Here is a 25,409-nt window from a genome sequence, read left to right on the forward strand (position 1 = left end):
TCTTTGTTTCTAGACATTTGCACATTCTGAGTTTTAAACTTTCTGTAGCATAACTATCGCTCAAAGTGTGGTCCTTGAACTAGTGGTCATTACCAGTCCAAAGCTAGATAAAAACTTGAAGTAAATATTTAGAAGCTTGAATTGCATTTTGATATTGTCATCATATGCAACTGCATTATCAGTAGAATCTCTTTTGAACTGAATATTGACTAGCCCAAGTCAATGTTGCATGCACAATATTTTGAATTTAATTTTTAGATCAGTTTAAGGTTCACAGTAAAATTGAGGGGAAGGTATAAAAATTTTCCACATGCCTTTTGTGAACTCCCCCCCCCCCCCCAACCTCCCCACACACACAAATGCATGGCCTTCCCCATTATCAACATTCCCCAACACCTATTTATTCCCCCTCCCCATTACTTCTCCCCCAATCCCTGGAACTACTTACTGTTTTTACTCTCTCCATATAATTTTGTTTTCTACCATGTCATGTAGTTGAAGTCTATTCTCTTTTTCTTACTTAGCCCATGTAGGGACCTGTTGGTTTAATCAATCTTTTCAAAGAAAGCTTTTGGTTTTATTGATTTTTATATATTGGTTTTCTATTTATAATTTAACTAGAGGCCCGGTGCACAGGATTGGTACATGGGTGGGGGCGTAGTTCCCCTCAGCCTGGCCTGTACCTTCTCGCAATCCGGGATCCCTCGGGGGACGTCCAACTTATCTTTTAGGCCCCATCCCACAGGGATCCCTGCAGGATCGGGCCTAAATTGGCTGTCGGACATCCCTCTCAAAATCTGGGACCACTGGCTCCTAACCCCTCTGACTGCCTGCCTGATTGCCCCTCACTGCCTCTGCCTCAGCTCCTGCCACTGCGGCTTCTTTCAGAAGGTCCTTTGGCTGTCTGGTCTAATTAGCATATAATGCTTTTATTATTATATATTGATTTCTATTCTGATTATTTCATTTTTCTGCTTACTTTGGGTTTAAATTTCACTTTCTTTTCTAGTGTCCAAAGGTAGAAAATTACTTAGAATACTGACTTTAGACCCTTCTTCTTTCCTTATATATGCATCTGTGCTATAAACTTCCCTCTTAAGCATCCCACTGCTTTCACTTGCATCCCACAGATTTTAAGTTGTGGGTTCATTTTCATTTAAAATGAAATATTAAAAATATTTTAAAATTTTTTCTTGAGATTTCTTCTTTGATCCACATGTAATTTAGAAATGTGTTGTTTAATCTCCACATATTTTAAGATTTCCCGATTATCTTTGCTTCTGATTTCTAGTTTAATCCTACTGTGGCCTTAGAGCAGACATTGATTTGGTATATCTTGATGTATGTTCCATGTGAGCTTGAGCAGTATGTGTAGCCTGCTGTACATGTGTTATTTTTATATTAGTCATATGTAACCCAAAATAGTTAAGAATTGAAGAAAATGTGAAAATTTATTTACTTTAAAAATCTTTTCAATTTCTGCATTTGTTAGTATTATCTAAATCCAGGGAGTAAATTTTTAATTTTTATTCTAATTTATTTAAGATAAAACAAGCTTTAATAGACTTTAAAACAATAATTTAAAATATCCCTTTCTGAATATGACAGTAATAGCAAACCAAGAGATGTTGATGGAAGTACTATAATTTCAAAGAGATACAGAACAACAGAGTCTATACCCGTTTTGTGGGCAAGCATTGTCCTTCCTATACTGAATTCAGTGATTAGCCGTAATGGATGTGGAATTGCTAAAACCACAGTGAATTATTTGCAGTGATGTACTGTTTACTAAAACAATAAAACCATCAAAATTTAAGTGGCACTTATAATAGGCATGACATAAATATATTCACAACCACAAATGCATTATTTGAACAAATATTATAGTTAAGCTGACAGCCAGTCTTCAGGATTTCATATGTAATCATTAGTGCTTTGTAAATTTCTTTTAAAGTCTCATTTCAGGTTATACACAAATGATAAGACAAAGATACTTTATTAGAGATATGGAGTGAATCTGTAGCAAAGAAGATAGTTTGTATAATACTTTACAGCAACACCATAGCTCAATAAATTTAGGACCATTTAAGTGATACAGAAAACAAATTCTTCAACAAATAAGATAGCAAAAAAAATTTTTTAAAAATAGATTTTATTGATTTTTTACAGAGGAAGAGAGAGGGATAGAGAGTTAGAAACATCGATGAGAGAATCATTGATCAGCTGCCTCCTGCACACCCCCCACTGGGGATATGCCCGCAACCAGCCAAGGTTCATGACTAGAATCGAACCTGGGACCCCCCCCCCAGTCCGCAGGCCGATGCGTCTACCCACTGAGCCTAACCGGTTTCGGCAATAGCAAATAAATTTTTGTTATAATTTCATGAACACATTGACTTTTGTTGACATGACAGTGATATGAAGAATTTATTTTTTAACTTCCTTGATGACAAACACAACATGCTCTGAAGTATATAAAACTTTGAAGGGTTAACAAATCAACTGGTTTGAAGTTTGGCTTTCTTTTGTAGAAGTATGTTCTGATTATATAGAGAAAGTGACAGGGAAAACATGCTGGAACTTGTGCCAGGATGTACATTAATGTCCTGCATGTTTCTTTGAGAAAGTCTTGTTATCTCAGCTGAACTAAACAGTATTCTTGTTATATCAGCTAAGTTAACAGTGGTTCACTAAAAGTGTGAATTACTTAAACACTAATGCATTAAATTTGAGATTAAAAAATAGTAAGTGATAATTTGGAAGCTCCACCAATCAACTGTTAATCATATGCTGAAGTAAAAAATAACGTTCAAAGGAAAATTTTCAGACAAAAGTATTTGAACTTTGGGATGAACTCACTGTTTTTTTTTTTGTTTGTTTGTTTTGTTTTTAAATATATTTTATTGATTTTTCACAGAGAGAAGAGAGAGGAATAGAGAGTTAGAAACATCGATGAGAGAGAATCATCGATCAGCTGTCTCTTGCACACCCCACACTGGGGATGTGCCCTCAGCCAAGGTACACGCTCTTGCCCGGAATCGAACCCGGGACTTCTCAGTCCGCAGGCCGACGCTCTATCCACTGAGCCAAACCGGTCCCGGCGAACTCATTGTTTTTGCAAACTAAGAAATCAGTTTGGTCCCCAGCTTTTAAAATACGTGAATTAGACTTGTTTCTCTAATAGTTCTTATTAAGTAATTTAGTCTTCCATGTAAGGGAGACATAAAATGTTTTCAGTGTTATATAAGACCAAAGAACAAAAATGAATGGAGCCGAAACTGGTTTGGCTCAGTGGAGAGAGCGTCGGCCTGCGGACTCAATGGTCCCAGGTTTGATTCCAGTCAAGGGCATGTGCCTTGGTTGCAGGCACATCCCCGGTGGGGGGGTGGTGCAAGAGGCAGTTGACTGATGATTCTCTCTCATCGATGTTTCTAACTCTCTATCCCTTTCTCTTCCTCTCTGTAAAAAATCAATAATTAATATATATATATATATATATATGAATGGAAATGTTGGGGGAAAATTCTACCAATTATGAGTTCCACAATATTTTAACAGTTATCAGTAAAGTTAGTGATTTTATTATTGCACATTTGCATAAAAGAAAAGCTATCCATAAAAAATTAATATATCAGGAATCCACTTTTTATCAAAAGCTATTTTATATTTAACTATAAATGATTGGCATATGATTGAAGCTGATTACTAATGAAGGACTGAAGACATTTTGAAAAGTCATTTTCTGCATTTGTGATAAAAGTTGAAAATGAACATCCTGAGCTGGCTGAAATTGTTTTACTGTCTCTTATTCCTATCAGCATACATCTGTGAAACTAGTTTTTCTGTTATGGGTGCTATTTAAACAAAACATGCATGTAATTTAGATATACCTTAACCCTTGTGAGCAGCATAATCATCAGTCCAACCTAGTATAGGTAAGTTAACAACTATGGTCATCAGCTCCTAGGAGAGCCCCGGAAGCCTGACTCGTGGTATTTACCCTTCCAAATTGCAACATAGTTGATGTGCCAGTATGTCATTTCTGAGATTTGGGTAGAACCAATATGCAGTGTCTGTCTTGGTTGCTATGTCACTTTCTCTTTGGGAGACAGTTGCTATATGGTGAACAGCCCAATGGAGAGGCTCACAGAGTGAGGGACTGAGGCTTCTGGCCAGCAGCCAGTGAGACACCGAGGCCTTTTGCAGTCAGATATGTGGATGAGCTTAGCAGGGGTCTTCAAACTACGGCCCGCGGGCCACATGCGGCCCGCAGAGGAGTCTGATCCGGCCCGCCAGGTTTTTTGGGCAGTGAGCGCAGCCGAGGTGTTACAGTAGGAATTAGTAGTTCATATAGTCCGGCCCTCCAGCTCTCTGAGGGACCGTGATCTGGCCCCCACTTTAAAAAGTTTGAGGACCCCTGGCTTAGAGGCAAATTCTCCAATCAAGTCAAGCCTTCAGGTGACTTAGTAGTGTGATAGCCTATGATTGCCTATATGCATACTTCCAGGGGAAAATATGTAATTCTTTTCTTTTTTTCTATTTATTCTAATTATATTATTAAAATATAATTTTTGTGGGTCAGAATAAAATAAAATATTTGTATTTGTATGGCCTCTCTTGTTTTTTCAATAGTTCATTTTTATTTGATCATTTATAAAAGTACTAGAGGCCCGGTGCACAAAATTCATGTATGGGGAAGGGGGGGTTCCCCTCAGTCCAGCCTGCACCCTCTTCAATCCGGGACATCTCTCACACAATCCTGGACCACTGTCTCCTAACTGCTCACCTGCCTGCTAGCCTGATTGCCCCTCACTGCCCTCTCCTGCTGGCCGAATCACCACTTTTTTTTTTTTTTTTTAAATATATATTTTATTGATTTTTCACAGAGAGGAAGAGAGAGGGATAGAGACTTAGAAACATCGATGAGAGAGAATCATCAATAAGTTGCCTCCTGCACACCCCCTACTGGGGATGTGCCCGCAACCAAGGTACATGCCCCCGACCGGAATCGAACCCGGGACCCTTCAGTCTGCAGGCCGACGCTCTATCCACTGAGCCAAACCGGTTTCGGCGGGCCTAATCACCTCTTAACTGCCTCTGCCTGCCAGCCTGATTGCCCCCAACCGCACCCCCCCCCCTTGCCTGGTCACCCCTAACTGCCCCCCTTCTGGCCTGATTGCCCCAACTCCCCCACACACACAGGCCTGGTCATCCCCAACAACTTCCCCTGCCGGTCTGGTCACCCCCAACTGCCCCTGCTGGATTGGTCACCCCTATTGCCCTCCTTCTGGCCTGTCTCCCCCATTGGCCTGGTCGTCCCTCACTCCCCCTCCTCCCCGCGCCGGTCTGGTTACCCGATGCAGCCTGCTGTTCAGTCATTTGGTCATCCCTCACTAACCCCCTGATAGCCTGGTCGCCCCACTCAGCCTGTGATCCGTTGTCCGTCCAGTTGTTTCAGTTGTGATGGCCCCTGGCTTTTTATATATTAGGATTGGTCCATGATGGATTGGAATTTTTTTAAAAAAAAGAAAGTGGTTCTCTATCACAGATAGTCTGCATTAATTCTCTTTCATAGTACCCTAAATTAACTTATTGTGATGATGGTTTTGCTTTGTTCTAGTTAGCTATAATCTCTGTTAAGTTGAAGGGCAGGGTGTATGTCTATGTTTTCTGTTACAGTATCCAGAACAGTGTCCCGTCTTTACCAGCTATCCAGTAGATACTGGTCAAAAGAATTAATTAGTGTTTTTCATTATGTTGGAATAATGATTAACTTCTATAGTTATGAATTAAGTTGATTACTATAGCCAGGTGTCCTCAGGGAATAGTAATTGTTTATGGTGAACAGAAAATATTTTCAGCGTTCTTCTTGCTGGGTATATTAGATGTTTTTTGAATGAATATATATAATTATTTTTTATTTTTTTATTTTTTATTTTCATAGCTCAACCACTGCCTCTGAAGAAGATATCTCAAGTAGATATCCCCGAACAGATAGAAGTGGGTTCGGCAGACATAATAGGGATGCAAATGCTTCAGGTAATTTGGTTTCAAGTAACACATTGGAAAAGAAAATTGAAGATCTTGAAAAGGTATGAATTACAAATTATTTAAGGTTGATAGAATTAATATACTATTTGGATTTTTTTTTTTTTACTTGCATAGCAGCTGAGAGAGAAAATAAATTGAAATTTGTAAATTGAAAAATAAAATAAGTTTTAAAAAATTGAAATTTAGCACTGAGTGACAGTGCTAAAAAAAAAAAAAGGGGGGAAAAGAATAAGGGCACCGATAGAAGATATCATTAGTGTTCATTGGTAGTTTCCATTTATAGTCAACTAGCAGCTTTGAATCACTCTCTTACGTATATTGTCTAGATGCACAGTGACTTGGTTTACTTTCTGATTTCCTTAATATTTTCCTGTGTCTGGTTCTGTTAATGTTATAACTTTTAGAAGCAGAGCCAATTCTTGTATTCCTTGATATTTAATGACTACTCCCATCCTGCCAAGTGCTATCTTTAATATATTGAAAATAGCCCTTGCCTTTGAAATGGTTACAAGTTTTCCTGGCAGAATGGACTACTGTGTGTTTATTTTATTATCTGTACAGATTGTCATTTGGGTTCTGAGTTAGCGCCCATAGCCATATTTTGTGTTTGAAACCATTTAAAATTTTTTAAATTAAATTTATTGGGATAACATTTGTTAATAAACACAAAGCAATATACAGATGGAGTTTGAAACAATTTTAAGAATAAACCTATTTAGTAGTATCTTTGAGAACAATGCAAATGGATATTGGTATAAATTATCAGGTTCTATAGAGTCAACCTCTAAAATTGATAATGGTACTGAATTACTGTCTGATTATCGAAAATGTTTTGTTTTGCTTAATTGAAATTATTACCTGTGATATAAAGATTATTTTTAGTAGAGATTTAATTTGTAAAGTTGTTTCTTTAATAACATTATCGTTATTTTTAGTTCACTTATGAGCTTTCAAACTAGTTTCTATAAGTCTGCAGTTAAAACTTTAAGGAATATATAGTTCAGTAGATTTCAAGGGGATTCTTCAGGAAGGTTTTGAAAGTTCCACAAGGGTTTGGATTGCCTTGTTAGTGGCTGGCAGCAGTTGATTAGAGGCCAGCCGGCTGCTTTCGCTGTGGATTAGTAGGAAAGAAAGTAGTTCTGGGTGAGACCTTTTCAGTTCTGCTTCTCTTTTGCCCTCAAGGTGGCTGACCTAGCCCAAGTCTCTGGTTTCTCTAAATAAGATTTCTTTGGAAAAGGTGTTACATTGTCTATTTCAGTTTCTTCGTTTTATCCATTGTCAGTTAACTCGCAGAGTTGGAAGTAAAACTGAGGGCCATTTTTTTCCCCCTGTTTAGACTTTTCCATACAGCTTTCTCCTTTTCTTTTTAAAATATTTTTTTCCAGTTACAATTGACATACAGTTGACATATATTAGTTTCAGGTGCATAACAAAGTAAAAATTTTAAACTATTTTTAATAAATTTGAATTTCTTCAAACAGATATTATCCATCAAAATATTTTATTACTAATGGTGGTGATAAGCTAAAGAGGGAACTTTGAGTGTTAGTATTTATTAAAGATTTGTGTAAACATAGATTTAATCAGAAACATATCTTACAACTCCTAAGTCCCTCTCATTCTCTGGTTCTTTTCTGGGATGGATTTTTCCTTCCCTCTTCAAATGGCAAGAAAATTCAATGGAAATTTTCATATTTGGAAGATGTATGATACTTAAAATTATAAACCACCAAATTACTTTCCACTTAATCAACTTTGTAATTATATATACTAGGAAATATCAAGAGAAAGGCAAGAAAACTTAAGACTTGTGAGACTGATGCAAGATAAAGAGGAAATGATCGGAAAACTCAAAGAAGAAATTGACTTGTTAAATAGAGTGAGTATTTACATATTTCAGATTCATCATTTCCTTTTTTTCTGGAAATTAAATGAAAATATATAAATATGAAGAAATTATTTAATTTCATTATTTGGTTGGTTCTTTCGTTAATGCCATTAATTTGTGGTAAGAATGATCATTTCCTTCTGGAAATTGATTTCCTGTGTTTAATTATTAATTGTATTTACTTAATATTCTGTTAGAGATGGACTGATGAATGGATTTGCTTTGTGTTTTGTTCATCTGGAGGTGAGGTGAGAGGCAGCTTGGTCACCACTATACATAAAAGCCACAAAGTTTCCTCAATGAAGACTACTTTCTTGCCATAGGAAATTCCAATTTCTTTGTATTTTCTCTACTTCTTTGTCTTCAAGTGTATGTGTGCATTCTCAACTTTATGTTAATAAGCCTTATCTGAAGACCTCTCTTATGAATATTTGTAGGTCTTTTTTTCTCTCCTTTAGCCCTTGAATTTACTTCCTGCTTAAGAAGCAGGTCTTAATGCTAGAGCTAGATCATACTTAAGTAATGCTGATGAGAAGACATCCCATAGTTTTGGTTTTAGAAAACTTTAGATAGGATAGAGGAAGGAAATGTTTACTTTTCAAGCATGTCAAACTCACGGCTGGTAGGCCGCATGCCTCATTTATTTGAAGGAGTTTGACATGCTTGCTAGGGGAAAAATAACATTTTTAATCCAGTCTTAACTCTAACTATGAAAAAAGAGAAAATACAGTCTTCATTATGTGCAACATAAAGTTGTAAGGCATTAACTACAGGTTGTAGATGATGATGCTGAAACTCAGAGTTTAACTTGCTCAAGGTCATATATAGTAATCACATAGTAATCAACTGAGCCAGTATTTGGCCTCAGGTATTTGAGAATACTACTTCTAAACAAGTTCTTTAACTTTTATAGGCTATCTTTCATCTTGGATCAGAACACAGCATTATCTATTGGTTATGAACTATGATTTAATGAAATCTGCAAATATTTTTGGTGTTTATGATGTATTAGCACTGTTCATTAAAGAGAATAATAAAACACCTCTACTTTCATTGCTTATAATTCTAAATCTTATGTAAGTCTCAGTTGTAGTAATTTTAGGAATCATGTATTTTTATTGTTGTTTTAAACAGATCAGTTTTTCAACATCACTCATGTAGTTTGTGAGAAAATGCAGATTCTGTTTTTGTACATTTTAAAAAATTTTATTGATTTTTTTCTTTTAAGAGAGAAAGGTAGGGAGAGAGAGAGAGAGGTAGAAACATTGATATGAGAGAGAAACATCAATCAGTTGCCTCCTGCACCCACCTGAACTGGGGATTGAACCTGAAACCTGGGTATGTGCCCTGACTAGGAATCAGACCTGCTACCTTTTAGTGAACGGAATGAACAACCAACTGATCCATACCGGCCAGGGATGTTCTTGTACATTTTAAAATCATGGACTAATTATCCAAAGACAATATACTAAATTTATTAGAATGCTATTCTCCAATAGCACATGAGATGATTGCTCCAAGTTTTAGTATTTTGAATTGCAAGGTTAAATCTATAAATGTCTGCTTTCCAACTATCAGTAAATAGTCTGCCTTGAAATAATGTTTCTTCTCACTGAAACTTAGAGCAGATGGTATTTGTATTTACAAAATGGTTGTATATAAGGCACTAGAATTACAATAGGGAACTTAAAGCTAGAATCACATAACTTTAAAGCCAAAGGGCGATTACCTAGTTTAGTGATTTTCAATTTTTTTAAGCTCTAAAACCTTTCATTCAAACAAAATATCATAGAGAAGCCTAATATACACATTGAGCCAGATCAACTCTGTCTGTCCCAGATCTCCTTTTCTGTTTGCCTCAGTTCTTATCAGCACCTCAGGTTCTCACCCCATAACATACACACTTACAAAAGGTCATATGAAGTGTTAGGAGTATATCCAGAACTTGTGCCTGGATCTTTTTGATGCCTAATTTGACACAAGGTTGCAATCTTAGCCTCAGAACCTCATATTGCCCCAATATGTTTTTTTTTGTTTGTTTGTTTGTTTGTTTGTTTGTTTGTGGAATGGGGATTTTTTAAATAAAAAATTAAGGTTTTTTTGTAATGGTTAAAAATTGGAAGATTTACAATTAAAGAATTCTGGTTTCTGGCTTCTCTTGAAAAACTGAAAGATCTGGCAAGAGTTGGCTCATATTATCAATGAGAAGGAGTCGAGTAGTGTATGCTTCCTTTAGGTGGGACTATTCTATCTAAAGTTGTTTTCAGAACTTGCCCTCATTTCCAGATTAATTGCTTGTATGAATTACCTCTGAGTGTGTATTTTTTGAAGTGTTTTTATTTAGAATATTTTAAAAAACTCACATACTATTTTCCTTTTGGTTTCCTTAAGGACCTAGATGATATAGAAGATGAAAATGAACAACTAAAGCAGGAGAATAAAACTCTGTTAAAAGTCGTTGGGCAACTGACAAGGTAGAAGATTCAGGCTCAGTGTGGAAAAAATATTTTAAAACTACTGATTGAATGTTACGGTTAATATGAGGACAATATTCCTGTGCTGCAGTACATTAAGTATGTATATTTATTTCTGGAAAACAGTGGATGTTTATTTTGAAAACATTTCTTTTTCATTGTTAGTTTCAAAAAGTGTCTACTTTTTATTTCACGAATAAGTAACATCTTTCGGTCATTAAAATTACAGGTTATGCCTCTTTGGTTTTGTGTGGTATTCAAATAATATATAGTTTAAAGTCACAACCATTTGAATATATTTTATCTATGGTAGTGCATTTTCTCCCTAAAAGAATATACATAGCCTTTGTTTACATGAATTCAAATTCTTCTGGGGAGTTACCTGCAAATACCTTATTACTGGGGTGTGCAACCTTTTATGTGTAGGTGATTTACTCATAAAGGTCTTTGTCTGCTGTCTTTGTTCTTTCAACTTAATCTAAGCAATTTATAGTATATAGAGTTGCACTATTTTGTATAACAGTCATCTTTAAAAAGGAAAGCTATATTAAAAAGTCACTTAATATCACATACTAACTAGTAGGTTAAATACAAAATTTAAGAGAATACTTGAATTGTGCTATAGTAAATTAAAATGTACTATTTTATATTTGAATATTGAAAAAAATTTAAATCACGTAAACTTCCGAAGGACATAACATTTGTAATTTCAATATAAAATTTCTTTGTAGGTACTACCTTTTTTAGTTTATAAGTGAACATGGGGTATTTAAAAAGTTGTTTATTCATCAAGCCTTGATAGAGTGTACGATTTTAGTGTATAAGAAAAAATTTCATATCTTTAATTATCATATACATGAAAATAAAAACCAAGATATTTATCCACACTAAAAACATTTATAGTACATTACAAAAGAGTACATAAACAAAACTAGCATGGAAATACTTTTGCTTTATTTCTAACTTGGAGAATAACATTGACACAGTTGTTACCATATGAGAGAATTATTGCCTTACCTCAAATTTAAAGGATTTTCTTTTATTAGAATTTTAAAAAAATAATTATTTTGAAGAATTATACAATTTTTCTATTATCATTAGTATTTAGAGTTGTTTTATATTACATTTTCATGTTGAGTAAGGAAATCCTCTCCTTTAAAATAACATTAATATTAAGAAGTGATAGTAGAGTCTCAAACATGAGTATATGGATGCCCATTTATCTAATTAATACACATAAGTGGCTTGAACATAATTAAATGTGTTTTAGATACCCCACTGATTCATTTTCCTTCACTTGCTTAGCCCCTTCATTATTCACTATTAGAAAAATAGGAAGGGTGACACATTTGGGAAAATTATAGAATAAATGATAAAAATCAGATGTGGAATTCTAAAACTCTTTGCAGTGGCCTAGATTGCCCCCTTAGCCCTTACCCCTCCCCACTTCAGAAGTTTCAACCGTGGCTGATCATCAGAATCACTTGGGTTGCTTAAAAAAGAATTATCTGGCTACAGTTTCTAGTTAGGTTTAAATTGAGACCCTTTTAAAGGTCTGATGATAACCATCTGATGATTCTGATTATAACATAAGTTTGGAAACAGCTGCTGTTGCCTCTTTCCTTCTGTACCTTCCACTGGAGACTCTGGAGTTAATATAATTTTAGCTATCAGCATTGCTTCCCCTTTTAGTTTATTTAATAACCTGGTCTCTGGGAAAGTTTTAATATGTCCAAATATATTAACCAACAATTTCAATGTTAAATTACCAAACTTGATACAGTGCAGAATTACTACCCTAAAGGGCATCCTTTTCAGAGAATACTGCCCAGTGTAGGGCAGCGATCCACTATCCACATGTCAGGTGGTCTGCCAGGATCAGTTACTGTCTTTGGCTTGAGGTACTCATTTCCCTTTACTTAGCCTTAGGTATGTGGCAGATATATCGGTATTATCTAATTTCCCATCCACATTTTGGACATTGTGAAAATGCTGTCAGTATTTAGTCTTAAAATATGTTAAGTGTACTGGTTTTTCAGTAAAAGAAGTATTTGTAATTTATTTAACCCATATGTAAGTAAAGGAATATTCCATTTCCATTTATAAAATTATACCAGTTATTAATACTTATAAAGACTGAGCAGTTTTAATTTTTTTTCCCTTTTCTCAGCTTATTGGGAACATTTCTGACAATGATCTTTTACATAATGGTACCTAGTGCAAATGCATCCCCTAAGATCTTAGGCAAGCCTTTCACATGCAATTCTTTATATATATATATTTACTTCACATACAGATTTTTACACTGAGTATTAAAAAATAAAGTAGGATCTGCTACAATATCCCTTTAAAACTTATAAAAATATTGAAATTTTGAAAAAGTAGCTTAAATACATGTGTTCCACCTTAGAAAACTTGACTATTGTCAATAAAGTGCTAGTATTTGTGAAAGTATTAGTCTCATTCAGAAGAAATTGTTCTTATATTTCCGGAGAATTTGTGGCATAATAAAGCATATCCAAAGTTATAATGTGTTTATGATATTATTTTCCAAACAGTATGATTATTAACTTTAAAATGAATACAACTGGCCTCCCTGATTTTTGACATGTATTAACTTGGGAATTGAGGAAATAATCCGTTTCATTATTAATATTATTGCACTATGGTTACCTGTAGAGGAAAAGGAAGATGTTAGGGTGTGTATTTCTAAGGAAATTTACTAAACATACTAGATTAGCACTGTCACACTTGATCATGTGGTTTAAAACATAGAAGCTTAAGTATCAGGGGCAGATCCATGAAGCAATGTATTCTTTTTAAAAATAATTTTTTAATTGTGGTAGAAGCAATGTATTTTTAAGGTCAAAAACCTACCTCGATTACATGTATTTTATGTTTTCTGGATTAATCTGGATTTTTGTAATTAGAAATTAAGATGCAAGATTTTGCATCCACTAATACTTTATTGAATATAATAGAAATAAATGTATTAGACATATCAATATGTTCAACACCATAAGGCGAAATAGAAAAGGCCTTGTATTTGATAATTGATCTGATGTCCTAGATAATACTCACATATACAGTGATTGTCATCTGTCATCTTTGTATTTTTATGATCTTGGGTCTGTGCCTAGTAAGTTCCATGCAGTGTTGTCACTTATATTCTATTGTTAATCCATTACAATATTCAGGCATATATTTTCATCTTGTAATATAAAAACCAAATACACCAGGTTTTCATTTGGGGGAGTATGTTAAACGAGAAAGAACTAGCATTCACGAATCTGAAGTTAAAAATAACATGTTAGAGTCAGGGCTAAACATTCTATTACTGTATCTGAACCACTCCTAATATGTAATAGTAAGTTTCTTTTGTATTGGAATTATGCTAGCTAAATAAAGGATATCCCATGGACAGGATTGTGATTTATATTATTTAGAACTTAGTAATACTTTTTCTTTTGTCATTCCATTAAACTGAAAGCATAATATTAATCAGTGAACATTTTGTTCATCAGGTGCCTCCATAAAAGGTACTTCCCCCTGTGCAAGTAAGTTTGTCAGTGATGTATAGAAATTGATTGTTTTATTCTCAGTATAAAGACTTGAACCACTACCCAAGAAAACCGAGGCCCGTAAGTTTTTAATTTTACTTAGCTAAAATCTCATATCATATTCAAGTCGTATCCTCTTCCCCAAAATAATCACATGTCAGTATATAAGAAGACTGTGGATGAGAGGATTACATTAAATTTTCATACCCATTCTTTCAGCAAGTGTTTATTAGTCAACGGGATATACAGTTACAGATATTACAGAAGTTATAAAAGAATGGACATGGGCCAGCCCTTCCGTTTAGCAATGTACAGTCTGTGTGGTGTGAGTCAGGAGCACCAAGTGCAATTTTAAGTAGCAATTTTCAGTCTAATCTGAATAGTTCATTCAAAAGTATTTTTTGTATTTATTATTCAGTCATTGTCTTTCAGGTCTTGTTAATAGGTACCATTCAACGTGCTTCAACATTTACTGAATGTTGGAGTGAAAGACCTGGGAAGCATTGCACCATATTTCTTTTAGATAATTATGTATTATGAAAAGAAAATTTTAAAGGAATTTATAGTGATACTGAAGTAAAAAGACTTCATTGTATGTCAGATACCCCAAACTGTTGATGTATTCAAACATGATTTTAAGTTAGTTTTTCTGAATATATTATTGATTACTGGTTTGTTTTAGGTATTTAAGTCTAACAAACAGTTGGCATATGGCAGGCACTTTGGTAATAATAGAATGTTAGTGATGATCACTTGATGGACATTTATTACATGCCTGTTTTATTTTTGTTTCCCTCTCTGAATACCTAACGTGTATATATTACTTTTTGGTGAACTTTTCTCTTGAAAGATTTGGCTATGTTATTCAGGGCTTTTTATTATTATATGTGTTTTTTTTGTTTGTTTTTTGTTTTTTTTTCTTTTCTAAGATTAAGTATCAGGTGGCTACTGCTACCAGCAAATACCATATGAAAGCTAAAATTTACTGTTGAAAAATCAGCTAATTTAGATAATCCAAATATTTTTAGAAAAACATCTGGATACTTTATTGGCCCACATTAGTATTGTGTAGACACTTTTCACAATTCCCATTGCATAGGTTTTCATTGTGGAGTAGTCACCTTATTCACTTCATTATGCTTTGCATGTAAAATAATAAATACTCAATAAAAAAGTAAATTTTCATTTATTTTTCAACACTGGTTATTTCCCTACTGCACTGTCAGTAAAATCTTGACCATGAATTTTACTTTTGAAAGTAAATGCTAGTATTCTAATTAACATATGTGCCTCTTACTGAAACAGTATACAGTACATAAGAATTTTTATTTAGTATATTATAGAAAGTAAAATGTTCTAAAAACAAAAATATAGCTTGGATAAGATCTGACTACATTAATGGTGAGGCTCCTTGAATAAGTGAGGACGTGTACACATGTTCAAGCTGACAGAACATTTTAATTATCTTTGTATTTTAAAACTACATGAGTAATTTCTTAATTCAAATACGAACTGTTATCAACTACATCTGATGGCGTTCAAAGAATCTCAGATCCTCCATAGTTTGAAAAGATAAGTAGAGGTCTGAGAATGTAAAAATCCAGTCTGTGTTTTTTTAGTAAATGGTTTTCATATCTTTTTGCTAGTGTGCCATTCTTCATACACCCTCACAAGCTAATCAGTCTTCTTTACTTCTAGAACTCTAAGTTAATCTTTTCAGTAATGTCATACATGTCTAACAAGTGAACAAGCATCCTTCAGTCACAATCTGTAGATAATGTCTCAAGTCCTTTTATAAGAACATACTTGATTACTGGAGTGAGCCTTACTGAAAACATTCGCAAGGTCTCTTAGTCTTAATTGAAACTGGAGCCATTTATCTTAGACTTCATTAAATATCTTTTTTAAATTCTAGATTCACTCTGTGTTTGCACACAATTCTATCAGTAGCTGTAAATGCCCACATATTTTCTTAATCTCTTCTAGTTTCTTTGTTCATCTCTGCAAGAGCATACATTTTATTCCTGGTCAACTTCTTGGAAAGAATTTATGTAATGTTGAGCCTTTATGTTAAAGAGATGGAGGAAAAGATATAATATCTCTTACAATCCAGTCATTTTATTTTGATGTCTAACCAGATAAGGTTAAAAAGGAAGCTAAAAATGAAACTTCCATATTAATACTGATCACATGTACAATTTTACTTGCACTTGCAAAAAAATTCTGTGATTGAATAAAGATGCCTTTAAAAGGAAAAAGCTCACTATTTCAGTTTTATGGAAGCAAATTAAGAAAAAATTAATAGAAAGGTATTGATTTATTCTTATTATTTTTAGTGCAAAAGTATAAACAAAACCATCAAAGACACAGGAAATCTCATTTGAAGAACCTTCTAATCACTTTTGGTAAGAATACATTCATTTGATAAAATGTTTTAAAAAAAAGTTGAACAATTATTGGCTTTCCATAGCTGATTAAAAGTTTCATGTACAAATGATTCAGGACAGTGAACAATGTCACTAATTTATAGCAAAACTATGCAGCTAATTTTCATATTAGCTGTAATATTTAATATTTAAAGTAAGCTAGTGAATCAGTGAAAATTATAATGGACACTTCAGAAATGCTCATTGATGATCGAAGGAGAAAAGTGCCTCATTTCTTTAAGAAGTACAGCTAAGCATAACAAATGAGTTAATTTGAATATAACTTTAACCCTACTTAATTATAGCATAGAAATGTTCAGTAGTGCCAGGCATTGTGTTCAGTGGTTTAAATGCCTGGCACTACTGAACGTTTAAATATTGTTTTTATTTGATTCTTTAGAAATTATGCAAGGTACAGATGGGAAGGGTCATTTGCCCAAGGTTACAAAGCAATTCATTGTTCTGCTTTTTGCTATGACATGCTCACTCTTACGACACAACTAGAGGCCTGATGCATGAAATTCATGCAAGAGTAGGCCTTCTTTCCCCAGGCTGTGGGCACCAGCTTCTCTCTAACATCCAGGGCCCTGGGCTGGCTTCCCTCCAGCCCTGGCTTCATCCCGAAGGATGTCCGGAAGGACATCTGGTCTAATTAGCATATTACCCTTTTATTATCAATATTATAGATCATTGTCCTACTAAATAATTTGCCAGTGGTTCTCCAAGTGTGGTCCCCATACTAGTAGCTTTGGCTCCACTTACAAACCTGTTAGAAATACAAATTCTTGGGCCCCACCCAACACCTGAATGAGGTGAGGCCCAGCAATCTATGTTTAAACAAGCCCTTAGTGTTTCTGATGCACGTCAAAGCTTGTAAATTTACATTAGCATTTTTATTTTTAAGCAAAGATTTTCGTGTCTCTTTCTGGACATCATATGAATAATATAACATGAACTGGTAAGAAAGAAAAGTCATCTTTTTATTGTTGTTTACATTGAAAAAGGCTGTATGAACCAGGAGAAGCCTCTGCATGATGTTGACAGTTTGACACAACCCATTAGTTTAGAATTATCTCCAGAACGCAAATAAATAAAAGTTTAAGAGACCGTGGAATGAAATCTTTGTTTTTCTGTTAAGATCTTTCTCTGTTATTGTCTGAAGGTTTTTCATAACAATAATGCATTTTTGTTACATTTTAAAACTTTATTGAAACAAATAAATGAATGTCCCATCAATTACAGTTTGTTTGATTTTTGCATGTATGGACACTGGGGAGGCCGATAGGATGAGTAAAATCTTTTAATCATTTTTTAAATATAAGGAGATAGTTAAATAAGCTACCTTTTAGCCTTTAAAAACTTTAGAGCAGTTTTATTACAGAATTATTATGAAGGTACAACAGATTACTTGAATAACCTCACAGCCAGTTTACCGTTATTAATATCTCACAATAGCATGGTACATTTGTCATAGTTTAACCAAAATGGATACATTATTATTTACTGAAGTCCATACTTGACTCAGGTTTCCCCCATTTCTCCTTACTGTCCTTTTGTTCCGGGATCCAATCAAAGATACAGTGTCTCCGTACCATCCTCTTAGGTCTTTTTCTTAAGACTTTCCTTGTTTTTGATGACCTTAATAGTTTTGAAGATTACAAATTAGGCATTTTCCACTTCTTACTAAGAACATTTTCATATATACATAAAAGTATAGAAAATATCCATATCTTGCCAACCTTATGTTAGCCTTCTTTGTTGTTTTTTTTTTTCCTTTCCTTTCTGGGATAGTTTAAAGTTAAATTGCAATCATTCTATCATTTAATCTGTAAATACTTGTATATATCTCTAATAGATAAGGACTTAAAAAATAACCACACTATGGCCGAAACCGGTTTGGCTCAGTGGATAGAGCATCGGTCTGTGGACTGGAGGGTCCCAGGTTCGATTCTGGTCAGGGCTATGTACATGGGTTGCCAGCACATCCCCGCTGGGGAGTGTGTAGGAGGCGGCTGGTCGATGTTTCTCTCTCATCAATGTTTCTAGCCCTCTATTCCGCTCTGTAAAAAATCAATAAAATATATATTTAAAAAAATAAATAACCACACTATGTATTATCATACTTAACAAATTTAATGCTAATTTCTTCATGTCTGTTCAGTTCAATTTCTCTTGAGAAACAGGCCTGCAAGAAATTTACTGGGAGAAAACAGCTGTGAGGAAAATGGGGTAGGAGGGCGGGGAGGCTAGAAGACCTCAGTTCAGGTCTGACTGATGGGAAGAAGAGAGGGACGGAGGGTGGCTGAGCAGGAAGTCTTTGTCCACAGAACAGTTGAGAGTGTTTAGCAAGACTGAAGAAGTCCTCCGGCCAGAAATACAAGCTCTCAGGAGCCCCACATCTTGCAGGAACGGGCTTGCCTTTGTGTTCCTGCTCTGCCCCTTTGTTGGCAGGGAGCAGCCAGTAGGAAGCAGCTGCAGCTGTCAGTTCACCAGGTGTGGGAGGCCGCAGAGGCTCACCTTCACGGCTGCCGCAGCCTGCCACACCCGTGTCCACATTTCCCCAGGTGCCTCAAAATGCCCTCGTACTGTTTGTTTAAGTAAAGATCCCAATGAGAGTCATTCTTTGCATTTGGTTAATATGTCTCTTAAGTCTTTTAAACCTATAAATGACACACACACTCCTAGTTTTTATGCCATTTTTCAAATGGAAGAAACTAGATGATTCTGAAGAATTTCCTACATTTTGCATTTGAATGATTATATCTTTATGGTTTAATTTATCCATCTCCCCTGCTCCCCATTTCCTGCCAGTTGTTAATTAGATGTATAGGCTTTATTAGGTTCAATATTTCATAGGTGTTTGTACTTCAAGTTAAATCACATCCGAAGGTACATAAAGTCTGGTTGTCTCACTTGTTTTTTTAAGTCCTCACCCTAAGATATATGGGTGTTTTTTTTATTTTATTTTTTATTTTTGATTTAGAGAGAGAGGAAAGGGGAGAGAAACATTGATCATTTAATTCCTATACTCACCCCAGGTGGGGATCAAACCTGCAACTTAGGTATGTGCCCCTACAGAGAATCAAACCCACGACTTTTTGGCATACGGGATGATGCTCCAGCCAACTGAGCGACCAGGGCTGATTATCTCACTTTTAATGATGTTAAGATTAACAGATTCAGTTGCTCTTAGCTTGGTTACTGTATTTTAAAGTTCCCTATCAATCATTTATGCAATAGGTTTTTGTGTGTTTGTGTTTTTAATATTGATTTCAGAGAGGAAGGGAGAGGGTGAGAGAAACATTAATGATGAGAGAGAAGCATTGATTGGCTGCCTCCTGCACATCCCCCACTGGGAATCAAGCCCACAACCCGGGCATGTGCCCTAGGCCGGAATCAAACCTGGGACCCTTTAGTCTGCAGGCCAGTGCTCTATCCACTGAGCCAAACCAGCTAGGGTTATGTAATGGTTTTAACAAACATTGATAATTATTGCCAAGATCCAATACCTCATTAGGTATTGAAAGTGATAGTTTTCTAATTCTATCCGTCTATTTACATTAGTAGTTGGAATTCTTTAAAGGGTAACTTTTCTTCATCAATCACTTTCCCTAAGACACAGGAAGGTAAGATCACATTGATTCTTTCCCTTTATTTACCAACTTTGTAATAATGGACCAGAGCCTAAGCAACCTCTAAAGGTAAATCATTTGTTTATTTTATGTATTTAATTTGTTTTAATCCATTGCAGTCATTTTTTATATCCAAATTGTCCCAGGTTTGGCCATTGGGAAGCCTGTGTCTATCCTTTTGGTCATCGATAGCTTCCTTGTTTTCTGGCCCAAGGAGTCCAGTCTCTGTTTCTCTCTTTTCTGTGTCCATCTCCATCACGGAAAAGGAAACAGTCCTGGTTGCTGAGTGGAGGAGCTGGGATTAAGAAATTGAAGAAAGAAAGAGACCACAAGACAGAAATAGATTCATCAAGCTAGGAGCTAGGTGGGCGCCATTCTCTTTGATGGAGAGGCAGCAGGCACCCAAGCCACACAGCAGGTTTATTTTTATACCCCAAAATACCAGGAAGTAACACCAAAACTTAGGATCAAAGGAGCTTATTTGCATTCTTAACTAGACCTAGCATTATTGGATTTACATATCTAGACGCGCCCCTGCTGACACCTGGACAAAGGTAAGTCAGAAACTGAATAATACCCCACCACCATGGCGTGTGTGTGTGTGTGTGTGTGTGTGTGTGTGTGTGTGTGTAAGTGTAAGTGTAACCAGGACAGGGACTCTGCCAGTGCCTCAGGCTCAGCTGACTATTTAAAGGATGTCCATGTGTCTTCTTTGGAGGCCATCTACAGTACTTTTCCTTTTCAGGATTTGGAATCAAGAGCTACCTTTCTTTGTAGAAAATCAAAGCCTTAGCCACCTATATTATCAGATGCTATAAAAACCAGAGGGCCTTATAAAGCTCTTAGTAAAAGCCAACATTTCTAACTACTACCTTTATTGGAAAATGTAAGAAGACAGAAATCTGCTTGTTCCTTGCCATTCTCATTTATTTCCCCACTTATTTTCTGTGCAAATGGTAAGCAGAGCTTAGATATATCTTCTGTATTTTTAAAAAATTTAAATCTGGTTATGCCTTTTGAGAAACTCGGGAAGTTGGTTTAAAAGTCTGGATTTTATTTTTTTGAATAAATCACTTTACAGTGGTGTTCAAATTAGAATATAGATATGTAAAAATGTATAGCTATTATTGAGTTGGATGAGAAAAAAACAGAGCTCATGTAATAAGATGATGATGCTAAATTTATAATAAAAAGCAAGGTGCCCAGATTGTGGTCACTGCTCCCACCCATTAAAATTCACTGTATGGGTTTTAAAAAAGACTAGACACTTCCATCCATAGTTATATATGAATGAGGGTCTATGTAGAGGTGCCACCCCTTCAGTAAATCTTATAGCTGTTTGGGAGGCGGTCCAGGACTCCACAATCCTGGCTGTGAAGAGGGAGGACTGTTAGTAATAGCAAGAGGCACATTGTGAGTTGCCCTGTGGCTGGTTGGGCCAGTGTTCCTGCAGTGGTTAGAATAACGCCCAGTTGCTGCCAGCCATTACAAAGGGGACATCCTGATGATACCAGCAAAAACCTTTCCTCTACTCCTGACACATCCAGAAAGAGGACAGTTTTTTCTTCCAGAATATGAAAACCAGCCTTAGCTCAGAATTCTTGTATTTTGTATCTTATATTGGTTTTCAAATATACATTATATACTTCTTTATGCTAGGCTCAGTAAAAAGACAAACCATGTCCCTACACCATTGTATTATCTGTTGCCCAATAAAAGAGTGTTGGCATAGGGTTGAGGATGGTGACGTTGCAGACTGTCCTTTGGCCCTTTCTAAAAGATGAGAATTGAAATTCACTTGCCTATTGAAGAGATAGTAGCCCCAATGCGTGTCATAAGCTATAGTTTGTGTTATAAAGTCATGCTGAATGGTCTAATGTTTGGAAAAGACAGATTTGTTTTTACTAATCTTGAAGCTGGGAGTGATTGAGGATTTAGAGCTTAAATACATATTGTCATTTAATTTGTTACATGAATTTTATTTTTGCCCCCAAATATGTTCTTAATGGCAGTGCTACTGTCCTCAGTTAGGGTCAGGGCCCCACGTTATCTAGTACATTCTGATCATCTGAAGCATTTTGCAATTATTCAGTTTCTGTGCTTAAATTTTATAATGGATTTCCAAATAATGTGTTTCTGTAGCTCATAAAACTCCCAGTCACCCATGGTTAAATAAAAGTATTTGTTCCTGTGTTTTTCTTTCCTTCTGAGTCTGCAATTGAGGTGGAACTAAGTACAGTGTACTTTGCAAGTTTTTGATATCTAGTTACTTGAGAAACACTCCCCCTGTGGCAAAATCATCATCATCCATTTACTTTTTTTTTTTTGTAATTGAGTGGTCAGGATACTTTATTCTTCAGTGATCCTTCCCAAAAATGTATTTTGTTTGGGAGGGACATATGTGGAGGATTTAGATCCAGTTTTGAGGATTTAACCCTTATAAACTTAGACTAGCATTTAGTCTTTTATACTTAGTTTTAAAGAATTCTTACAGATAAATTGGTAAGAGCTATTTCCCTTCCCAGGGCACTTGAGAAGGTTCTCTTACTTGGTCTCAGATGGGTTTACATCTTCCTGACTAACTTAAAGAAGTTGACTGTGTACATGGGAAAGTAAGAGTGAGAGAGGTGTTTTATTTACTCTGAGGTCACACGTGATATAAACGGAAGCAGATATCTTTCCAGTACCTGAAAAGTGAGGTGTCCGACCACTAATGACATTGGTCTGCAACAGGTCTAATTAGAGGGAAGGTTAGAGATAACCAAATACCACAAAACCCTAAAATAAAGGCAGTTATAAAAATTATGTTTGGAATGGAGAGTAGAAATGAACTTTGATCTTTCCCTCCATTAGAACATGATTTCAATTCAGTGGGAGGCTGGGTGCAAGGGTGACAGTCTGCCCCTACCTCAGGATCACCTGGAAACCTCAGGAGTCTCAGATGAATCTGGCTGCCTCTGTTCCCAAAAAGCTTACATGTGGTTCAAGAATAGCCAGAGTGTGCACAAGCAGATTAATTCCTGAAAGGCCAGGGGGAGACTCATTAGGACCCTAGCATTTAAGGTAAGCTTTGAAGGAATTGGGGAGGGAGGGTTGGTATCAGTTACAGTCAGGAGTATTTAGAAAAATATATTCAACATCTGATGAGCTATGGTATTACAGCTGAGGGCTGTAAGGCTCTTTCTCACATCATAGCCTAATGATGTGGTGGCTTCCAAGTTAGACCCACTTGACCACTAATTTCTAAGTTTAAGCTATTTGAATTCTGGCTGGACTCTTCAGTTTAAGCAACTTGATCTTGGACAACTTGTCTTATGATTTCCTCATTTGCAACCAGGACAAAAGAGTGCCTGACTTAGTTGGGTTATTGTGGAGAATAACTGACAAAATGCATGTAAAACATGTGACACAATGCCGGTGTATGGTATGATGGGAGAAGAATTAAAAAGATGCAGCTTTCTGCCCTGGCTGGGTGGCTCAGCTCATTGAGTGTCATCCCGTGCACCAAAAGGAGGCAGGTTTGATTTTCCCATCAGGACACATACCCTGGTTGTGGGTTCAATTCCCAGTTGGGGTGTGTGCAGGTTGCAACCAATCAATGTTTCACTCTCACATCAATGTTTCTTTCTCGTTCTCTCATCCTCTTCCTCTAAAACAATAATAGTAATTATAAGCACATTGTTAGGCGAGCATTAAAATACATAGTGTGATTTGTATCAGTGAGGAAGTTGAGAAGATTATAATGCTTGTCTTCCCTGAAATAAAAAGAAAAGGTTGTCAGGGGGGCTCTGAATAATTAATAAAACCACTATCTCATCTTTTATGTCTGCTTTTCTAGGGAGCCTGGCTGTCCTTAGAGGTCCAACTGAAGCAAGTCAGAACTCTGTCCTAAAAAAAGAGGGCAGGATGTGTTGATGCAAATGTAATGTAATCTCTGTAGTCCCTGGTAAACTATGACTACTCAGGAAACAGCAGCGTTTTGGGTAAAGCAAAACATCTTTTACAAAGAAAGAGCTTCTTGAGTTCATTCACTTCATAAGTTCAAAAATGATTCCCAGTTAGATCTGTCTTCCTCTCAAACCCCCTGGCTCAACCTGGGCCCGTGTTCCTATGAAGACATGTCTGTGCCCGAACTCCTGAACAAATACACATACAGTCCCTGGCCGCGCCGTTAACCAAGGTGATGGGGAACCAAACCAGCAGGGGGAATCAGCTTGGGTTCCCCAAGGGTGGCGACGAATGCGTTTCTCTCTGTACTCCTCCGCCTGTTTTCTCAGGGTCCCTGCACACGTGTGCCCGGATGTCCTGACACAGCGCGCAGGAAGCCTATGGCAGCAAAGGGCTGCTTGTCTCCTGGCCTGCTCCTGTATAACCACAAGCGGTCTTTGTTGATCGGATTATGGGATAGGATGGCAATTACAGGTGTTGGTACTAGGGGGTGACTTCTCTATTGCTGTGGCAGACTGCCCTAGTGGTATTTGAAAGAGCTCGAACAAAACGTTTTCCTCCCGAATTGCGCAAGGTTGAAAGGAATGTTTGTCTTATGACCCGGAAAAAGCATCGTAACTGGAATGTGGACATTTTATTTGTCCAATTATATGTATTGTATTAATTGAAATTGCATACACAGCCTAATTCCTTTTGTTGTATTTCCTCCTCATATGTTGTACATGTCAGCTTAAACAAGGGGTGATTTACTCATCATCATATAAAATTTATGAAATATAAGAAGTAAAGTTTAATCTCTATTTTAAATTAGTTCAAAAATAGTAGCCAGTTTTTCCTCTCATGAGTGAGATCGATGAGAAAAGTTAAAGTAGGCAATAGACTCTTTCCATCTGAAAATATTTGGGACTTCAGTTCTAATTGGTGGGGGTAATATAGGCTTAAGGAGATATATGGATTTTCTTAACATCTAAAAGATGGCAAACTGAGCTACTACACAGAGAAACAGATTAAAATGGTATATTTTAAAATACATTCCCCATTTTAAAATATTTAGTGTAGTCACCACCCTGGCCAGTGTGGCTCAGTTGGTTGGTTGTCATTGCATGCTCCAAAAAGATCTCCGGTTTGTTAACCCATCAGGGCACATGCCCAGGTTGCAGGCTCCATCCTAGATATGGGGTGTGTGGGAGGCAGCCGATTGATCAATGGTCTGCTCTTGCATTAATGTTTCACTTCTCCCTCTCTAAAAACCAATAAAAATATTTTTTCACAAGTAATTTCTTTATTGGTTAAGGTATCACATATTTGTCCTCAAACTCCCCATTCCAATCCCCCTCTACTCATGCCCCCACCCCCCTATTGTCCTTGGCCACTGGTTAGGCTCAAATGTGTGCACATAAGTCCTCTGGTTGATCTCTCCCTTTTATCCC

General features: G+C 36.1%; 1 protein-coding gene across 2 annotated transcripts in view; it reads left to right on the top strand.

Annotated features, from left to right (window-relative positions):
* PAWR (pro-apoptotic WT1 regulator) overlaps positions 1–15,170 on the top strand; it is a 124,304-nt gene extending 109,134 nt beyond the window's left edge. For both annotated transcript variants that reach the window (XM_084880209.1, XM_084880210.1), the window contains exons 5-7: positions 5,945–6,092; positions 7,826–7,930; positions 10,331–15,170. In XM_084880209.1, the coding sequence (XP_084736335.1) occupies positions 5,945–6,092; positions 7,826–7,930; positions 10,331–10,417 (340 nt within the window). In that variant the 3' untranslated portion in view covers positions 10,418–15,170. The remainder of the gene's footprint in view (positions 1–5,944; positions 6,093–7,825; positions 7,931–10,330) is intronic.
* Positions 15,171–25,409: the final 10,239 nt, after the last annotated feature.

Source organism: Pipistrellus hanaki, assembly GCF_964339955.1.
Source record: "Pipistrellus hanaki genome assembly, chromosome: 3".
In the NCBI taxonomy this organism is placed as follows: Eukaryota; Metazoa; Chordata; class Mammalia; order Chiroptera; family Vespertilionidae; genus Pipistrellus; species Pipistrellus hanaki.